The sequence below is a fragment of the Arachis hypogaea genome, chromosome 5 (genome assembly GCF_003086295.3).
Source record: "Arachis hypogaea cultivar Tifrunner chromosome 5, arahy.Tifrunner.gnm2.J5K5, whole genome shotgun sequence".
Lineage (NCBI taxonomy): Eukaryota > Viridiplantae > Streptophyta > Magnoliopsida > Fabales > Fabaceae > Arachis > Arachis hypogaea.
The window spans coordinates 37,877,511-37,885,457 of record NC_092040.1 but is presented as its reverse complement, the minus strand read 5'-3'; the positions used below and the strand labels follow the sequence as shown (position 1 = coordinate 37,885,457).

At 38.9% G+C, this 7,947-nt stretch overlaps 1 protein-coding gene across 3 annotated transcripts; it reads right to left on the bottom strand.

The window, feature by feature from the left end:
- Window positions 1–3,902: 3,902 nt before the first annotated feature.
- On the bottom strand, window positions 3,903–7,709 carry LOC112801286 (serine/threonine-protein kinase 54). 3 transcript variants are annotated; one of them, XM_025843931.3, is made up of 7 exons: window positions 7,165–7,709; window positions 6,187–6,537; window positions 5,493–5,614; window positions 5,017–5,228; window positions 4,754–4,928; window positions 4,512–4,646; window positions 3,903–4,422 (listed from the first exon to the last, which is right to left on the bottom strand). In XM_025843931.3, exons 2-7 carry the CDS (start codon window positions 6,503–6,505, stop codon window positions 4,216–4,218), a joined length of 1,170 nt encoding a protein of 389 aa, XP_025699716.1. In that variant the 5' UTR covers window positions 6,506–6,537; window positions 7,165–7,709; the 3' UTR covers window positions 3,903–4,215. The 3 variants fall into 3 exon arrangements, with proteins under 3 accessions (XP_025699716.1, XP_025699717.1, XP_025699718.1); XM_025843932.3 differs by having other exon boundaries at window positions 6,187–6,553; window positions 7,165–7,584; XM_025843933.3 differs by lacking the exon at window positions 7,165–7,709 and adding an exon at window positions 6,948–7,048.
- Between the last annotated feature and the right edge of the window lie 238 nt (window positions 7,710–7,947).

Here is a 7,947-nt window from a genome sequence, read left to right as displayed (position 1 = left end):
ATTCTTTCTTGAGCTCCTTCACCCGACCTTGAGCAGCGCTAAGTTTGCTCTCCAAGGAGTGTTCTCGCTCGGTAAGTCACGCTACCGCTGCGTCAGAAGTCTTGACCTTCTCCTCGGCAGCGGCCAGCTGCGTCTGCAGCGACTTCACCTTGACCTTGTACTTCTCGTTGGCTTTGACGGATGACTGAAGCTTATTTTCCAAGGTCCGAGCCCCCACCAAGATAGCCTCCGCCTTCTGTGTTATGGCTGCTTCCCGGAGAAGGGTGCAGTACACCCACTTAGCTTGGGAAGCAAGATCCCCACCTTGGAAGAAGTCCCCCGTAGGCAGGAGTTGAGAATCGATAAAATTTCCAGCATCAAAGTTTCTCTCCATCATCGTGAGGGCCCCCTCAGCACTGGAGGTCGGTTTCCTTTTCCTTAGGTTGTCAACGACGACAACCTCAGGTCCTCCACCCTCCACTTCAACCTCTGGTCGGGGACTTGGACCAGTGCTAAGCCCGACCACCTGGGTGGGCTGGGATTGTACCTCAACAATGGGAGAAGGCGACGCCTCATTGGTATAGGTAGCAGAGCTGTCGTCGCTGCCCTCAAGGAGAAAAGTATTGAACAAAGCATCAAGCCCAACTTGCTCGCCAGCCATTGATAATAAAACAAAATACGGAAGATCGTTAGTCATTAAATCAGTTGAAGTAAACAAAGGAATAACAAAAACGAGCATGCGACTAGACGACTACTCACATATATAACCCCTTGCCATCTCGCGGTCACCCATGAGAAGGTGTGGGTTGACATTATTCCTACCAAAAATAGCCAGTAGGATGTTGGCAATCTTTTTATTTTGAGGGGTCAGGCCTTTATACGTCACCTTCGTGAACGCATTGGCCCCTGCCCCTAAGCTCTAGTAAGTCGGGATGCAGCGTTCCCCCTCCAGAGTCAGTCAGAAGGGATGCCGGCCTTCGACGGGGCGAACCTTAAAGTATTTATCATTAAAGTCGTGATAGGAATCCTCGAACAGACCAAAGATCCTCCGACCTTGGGCTGACCAAAACGACATGAATCCCTTCTTGGCCCTTCCCTCCTTTGAAGGATTTGTTAGGATAAAAGAAATAAGAAGACCTCCACTGAGGCCGGTAACTCTAAAAACTCGCAGACCATCTCAAAAAAGCGGATAGAGGCCCAGCTGTTCGGATGCAGTTGAGACGGCGCTACATCACACTGGTTAAGCAGCACCATTTGGAAGGGGGAGAAAGGAATGCGTATCCCCAAGTTGGTGAACATCGCCTTGTACATCAAGATCCAATCGGCAACCCGGGGAGTTAGCTTCCTCAGGGACTCCCCCGCAGAGGTAGTCGGCTTGTCGGAACTCCGTAAGTTCCTCTAAGGTCATCTGATTGGGGGTGTCCCTCACATTCGAGGTCACCCAGGCATATCAGTCGTAGGGTGCTCTCGTGACGGGAACCCTCGCGACGGGGCGTTGGGCCATACCTACAGTAGGGGCACCACTCAGAGTCAGTCTATGAGGTCGGGAAACCGATATTAACACCAAAGACTACAGTTTGCCTATCCAACATCTACAATCAAGCAAGGGCTAAATCTATAGTCAAAACAAAGCCTAAAAACCAAAAACCTGGAATGGTTACCCCCCTAATGTCTACCTAATATTGGAATTATTCAAGCATGCAATCCAACAAAATGTACAGTACACGCACAAAACCAAAACAGAAGAGAAGCAGCATAACTAAAACTAAAGGAGTAGAGAAGGAAAAAGCAACTTACCAGAATGATGGTGATGACCGAAAAGAGCTGGAAAACCTTAGGGAGATTTGGACGAAATAGGTGATTTGCAGCAGGAAACTCCAGAATGTGCGAAGGAGAAATGAGAGATGAGTGGTTATGGTTTGGAAAAACTGAAACGAAAAGGTGGGGGATGAGTAGTAACTGACGCATAGGAAGCACGAAGGACAAGGACAAAGTAGACATTTCGCGCAGGGTTCAAATCACTCATTAAGAGCATTAAATGCTCGGTGCGAAGAACGAGGTGACAAAAGGCGTTCCCTCAAAGCGACGAGCCTCACTCGCGCGTAGGGGGCACTATTCTAGCCCGGACCAGGCGACCAGGAGCTCCGACCCGAGTAGCCGACCCGGCAGACAACGCTCGCCCGCCCGGACTGCGGGTAATGCACGGAGTCTCGCTCCCTAGAAGCCAGCCACATGACAGCTAGGCGAGGAAACTTCCAAGAAAGAGGCCTACCCCGTGAGACCCACCCTACTAACAGAGTATATAAAGGGAGGGCCCTACCCCTCTCCCTAGGTACGTCACTAACACATTGCTTTCACTGCCACCTATACGATCCCTGACAAGAGCGTCGGAGTGTCATTAAATGTGTTCTTCGGGTAAAGTAAAATTACGAACCATTTTTACTTCTTCATTAAATGAACCCCCAAACCTTCACTGATTCTTCCTCCTCACAAACTTATTCTCTTTCACCCTTAACCTCAACCTTTTCACTCTCAAAACTCTCATTCACAGCAAGTAAAATGAAAGAGAAACTGAAACTCTCATGGCCTGCATTTTGGTTTTGAAGGCCGGCTCCACTACTCTCCTTTACACGTGTCACACATGCAGGTGGGGAGGCTGTCAAACGCAGGTTGCGTTTTGCTTGTGCACCTGCCAAACACATGTTGCGTTTTAGAGTTTCGAGGTGTTAACATGCAGGGGCAGGGACACGTTTCAAAGTTTCGTTCTCCTCCCATGCCAAACGCAAGCTGCGTTTTGCAGTGCATGCAGCTTTTTTTATTTCAGCTCAGTCAAAACGTAACCTGCGTTTTGCAGGTTACTGACTTTAGCAGTTCCATATTTGTGGATTACTCACCATGATAGAATATAGTTGCACATCACCTTTTTAGCTTCCATAAATAAATTAATTTCTGTGAAATTGTCAAAATAAATATTTCAAAATTAATATTTTTAAACAAATAACGATTACTAAAGATTTAATTATACGTTTTTATTTAATATAAGAATTCAACTTCAAATTTTAAAACTATAAAATTTTTATTAAAAATTATAAAAATTAATAAAATAATTAATAATTTACTTGCTTATGTGCTTTAAATTCATTTTTTATTTTTTCTCTAATAACTAAATAGTTCTAGTTTTTCTAAGATTAGATTATTTTAAATTTTCAAATTTAAACGAAGGCGCTATTTGATTAATATGATTTTATTTATTATTAGGTTTTTTTATTTGAAATTTGAATTCCTCATTTTTTTTCTTAATCAATTTTTTAAGTTGTTTATTATTTAAAATTAAAATTTAAACTTTGATAAGGGTAACAGGTGTTACAATTAACTTAATAAATATATTAATATAATGTGTCTATTAATATACTTTTTTATAATTAAATATATATAATAATAATAATAATAAACATCGGGTTAATTAATATGATAAATATTTTAAATTTAAATATTATTGTTGTTTGTGTTTATTAAAATTATTTTTAATTTAATATATCCAACACAAATATCATACTTTTTAAAAATAAAAATTTTACCCAACTAATTTAAAAATTTTACCCAACTAAATCTAAATCAGGAGCTTACAAATTGTTTATTTCAGCGGATATTTACGGCAAAACACTCATGTAATGAAGGATATCTTCGCCATTTCATGACTCACTACACGACGAAAGAAATCTGAGCAACCTGATCCTACCGAACCTGATCCTACCGAACATGGTGTTCCGTTTTTTGTCAGGAGAACATCTGATAAGTTTCCTATACTTTTATATCCAAATACCTTAGTTATTTCTGATTTTCTTTTTGTAAAAAATGTAATTCTGATTAATTGACCAACTCTCACTATAAACAAGAATGAATGTGTAGGTAACAAGGCGCCATTGTTAATAGGGGAAATTTTCATTAGATGTATCAAACCCCCCTTTCATTTTTCCATGCACAGATGAAACCAGTTTTCAGGACTATATCTAAGAAGCAATGAATTCACCCCTTCAATCAAAAATTCAAAAAAAAAAAACGAAAAATCCCTCCCTTTTTTTTCCTTCTCTCTTGACCATCATTATTTTCAGTCAATCAAGAAGGGAAGTTGAGTTGAAAACTGGCAACAACCATAAAACACAAATTGCCAGTTCCACTGCTTCTCACCCCATCTCTTACAAGACATGAAAAGATGGGATAATTAAAAGGACTCAGTTAGGGACCTCTGGCTGGTGCAAAACAGAAGCAACCTGGACTCTCATCTTCAGGTATCATTCCCCCACCTCTGCTTGTATCCAGTGCTTCTAGCATTGTCACCACGTCCTTCATTTCCGGCCGTTTGTTTGGATTCGCATCCCAGCATCTTTTCATGATATTTGCCATGCCACTTGGACAACATCTCGGAATATCTGGTCGTAAATTCTGACAAACAACAGGAAATCCGTGAATCATAGCCATAGGCAAACATGCTGTTGTAAATTGCTCTTTAGACAGTTCGTCTTATGACTAACCTGACGAACAACTGCAGACGATATATCAGCGAAGCTTAGATTTGGATAAGGCATGTCGCAGCAATAAATTTCCCACAAGCAGATGCCGAAGCTATACACATCACATCTCCTGTTGTAAGGTTTACCATCCAGGACCTACACATGATAATGCCAAGATTAAAGCCACCTCTTGTTTCCAATCTTGAAAAACATGATTCATATGATGCTTATTATTTTTCAAAAAAGCATCAGCACTTCAATACCTCGGGCGCCATATATCCAAGTGTTCCGGTTTCACCCGTCATGTCACTTGGATTCAAAGCTTCAACACGAGCAACTCCAAAATCAGCTATTTTCAGTTTCCGGCTGGTATCTAGCAACATGTTCTCTGTTTTAACATCTCGATGAACAATCCTCATTGAGTGTAGATAGCTAAGACTGCAAATTTTAGGGGGAAAATGCATTTTATTTTAATATTAGATTTAAAATTTCTAAGTATAGAATTATTACAGAATACAGTACTCACCCCCTGGCAAGGTCTAAAGCCAGCTGTACCACAATCTTATAAGCAAGTTTCCTCCTCCTATTCTTTATCAAGTATTGTTTTAGCGTTCCGCCAGGGAGAAACTCAACAATGACACAACATGCCCTTGAAGGGGGAGGAGGATTGTTATCAAAACTTGAAGGGTTTTTCGGGGGAATCTTAAGATTTGAAGTACCCATTGAAGCTCCGACAAACTGTTGCAGAAATTAATACAGACATCATTATTAAGCTGAGCAGTTATTTCTAGAAGCAAATTTTAGTTGATAATCTTGAAACTAATTCATATCGCTCTGAGAAAGGAAAGAAATACTCGAAAAACGAAAACTAAACATGTGGATAATATCAGAGCAAAGTTCAAACTTTTCTGTGAAGTATGCTATGTTTTATCAACATTGTCATGTGTCAAATAATGATCATTAATAAAATAAGTGAGAGTGAAGAAGACTTTGAGGTTTTACTTTGGTGACATTTGGATGGTCAAGTTTGTGCCAAACAGCGACTTCCTGCCTAAAAGATGCACGTAAAGCGGCAGTTTCAGCAGCAGTAGCTACACCATCCTCACCCCAGTCCAAAACTTTCACTATAAAAATTCAAGACGGCAGCATAGTGGTTATAAAAACAATATTTTCATTCCGCAATATGCTTGCGGACTCAAATGGATATTATAATTAGAATGATGCCTTTATATTCAACATATGCATACCATTCCAACACTTTTGTCTTTTCTCAGCAAAACAAGACAAATGCCACTTTTCTTTTGTCATTAATGTATTATTATAATTAGAATTAGTTACTTTTCGTTTGATAAAAATCAACATAAATTCAAGTAATATAAAACATCAAGGTTTTAGGCAGCCAGCACTTGCCATTAGAAGCAATTTCACTTCATTATTAAAAAACAGATGTGCCTTCCAACACAAAGATGATAAAAGGAAGAAATTTGGCTTTTCAATCAAATTTCATTTTTCTTTTTCTTGGAAAACATGCCAGAAGAGATATTAGATCACAAGTTATTTCGAAAACTCCATTGAGGATTTGAGACTATATTCTCTTGCAGGTAATATCATTAGCCAAATGTTTAAATAATAAAAATGTTGAAAACATCAAATGAAAAACATATAAAAAAAAAAAAGGTTAATGAGATGCAAATACCTGCAACATCTTGTGAATCATAAGTGCCCCTGTAAACAGTTCCATAAGCGCCATGAGCAACTGCATACCTTAAATCCAATTTGGCCAAATCAATCTCCCACTCCTCCTTTGGCCTTTTAACGTCGAGGCTCATCGTTCTCGACCAAACCTTGCTCAGGTGCTTTTCTAACTGGGCATCCAAACTCTTGAGATCAATTTTATCAGCTCTGAAGATCATGTCTTTGCTGCTCTGGTTTCCAGTACCCTTCATCTTTGAATTCAGAGCTCCTACCGCTTCACATTCTGGTTTCCTCCTCCCATTCTCACCATCCGAATCCATCTTCAACACCCTAAATTATCGAATTTCGACAACTAGGATGGCAACCAACTAAGTTATTTAGACAGCAGAATTATTTTCAAAAAAGAAAAAAGAATTTGAAATATTTGTGTACAACATATATTTTCTAAAGAGAAAATGATAACGGCAATTGTAGAACCTCCCTTCTTATATACCCTTAAGGCCTAGAATTTTTTTTCCCTTTTGGTATGAACACTCAAGCCCAGAAAACTGACTCATCGTGATTAAAACCAAGAACTCATTCCTGGCCAACCACTTATTCTATTGACTTCTAAATATGAAGAAATAGTAGCAGAATAAGAAAAAGTAAACTTATTAGAAAACGACCCAATTCGCACTATTCCTGACCAAGACCAACCATCCAGAAAAAATTACATAAAAAAAAAAAAAGAAAATAAATAAAGGTATCTTCGAAAGTACAAACCTTTAAGAGAATCAAGCAAACAATGAAGGAAAACTAAAAACTTGCAAGGACCCCCACAGAAAGCAAAATAAAAACAGATTAAGAATTACGCTAAATAAGAGATAGCAACAGAAGCCACAGGCGAGAAAATTGACTTTTTTTTAGGCCACCCAAAATTTTCTTCCTTACTTCTTTTTTCTTTGAACAAAAAATAAAAGAGGGTGCGTGAGATGGATACCTTTTAAGGTGTTGGAGGAATCAAAGGGTTTGTTTGGGTTTGGAAACAAGAGAGAAAGTAAGTTTTGCAGTTGTTGTCATCACCAATTCAGAGACGTTGCCCAAGAGAACGAAGGCTACATTGAAATTGAGGGTTCAGTTTCTGCCTTGTTCTGAATTGTTGCAAAAAGGAGCGATTTTGAAGGGTGAAACCGATTCCAAGCCAGCATGCAGACCACCCCAAATTGAAACCAGCGGTGATGGAATCGCTGGTGTTCCCTAAAATGAGGTGGACGAACAAAACAAAACAACAATCTCTGAGAGACAGAGATAGAGAGAGCGGCTGTTATGTTATGTTATATTAAAAGCCTGGTTTTTCTGTTTCCTTTTAAAACCAATGTATATTCTTAGTCCAACAAATTTTATTAAATGAATTTCATTTCCATGTACGCTAAGATTAAGATCTTTGCTTTTGCATTGGTACCATTGTTAAGTGTAACGGTTTGTTTGGTTCATGACAAATCAAGCATCTTTTGTGTTTGATAATTGGATGTGTGTGTTTTGTGTACATCAACATTAAATTTATATTTTTAAATACCAACAATAACTTTGTTTTTTCAACTTGAGTAGTAAGTTTAAAAAATAAAATAAATAAGTTCTGTACAATTTTTTGTTATATTTAAATAAATGAGAGAGAGTCGTTATTTTTGTGGCAGAGGGTACTTAATTGTATGGGACCATATAAAGAAGGACAAATATATATGGAGTTGCCCTTTGGATTTGGAATTTTTTCACTAGCAACCAT

Excerpts from the sequence above, each read along its gene's own strand:
- LOC112801286 (XM_025843931.3), bottom strand. The coding sequence starts at position 6,505 with ATGGATTCGGATGGTGAGAATGGGAGGAGGAAACCAGAATGTGAAGCG. Across the intron at positions 5,615-6,186 it reads TGATTCACAAGATGTTGCAG|TGAAAGTTTTGGACTGGGGT; the intron begins GTATTTGCATCT and ends GAATTTTTATAG. Across the intron at positions 4,423-4,511 it reads CGTCTGCAGTTGTTCGTCAG|AATTTACGACCAGATATTCC; the intron begins GTTAGTCATAAG and ends GTTGTTTGTCAG.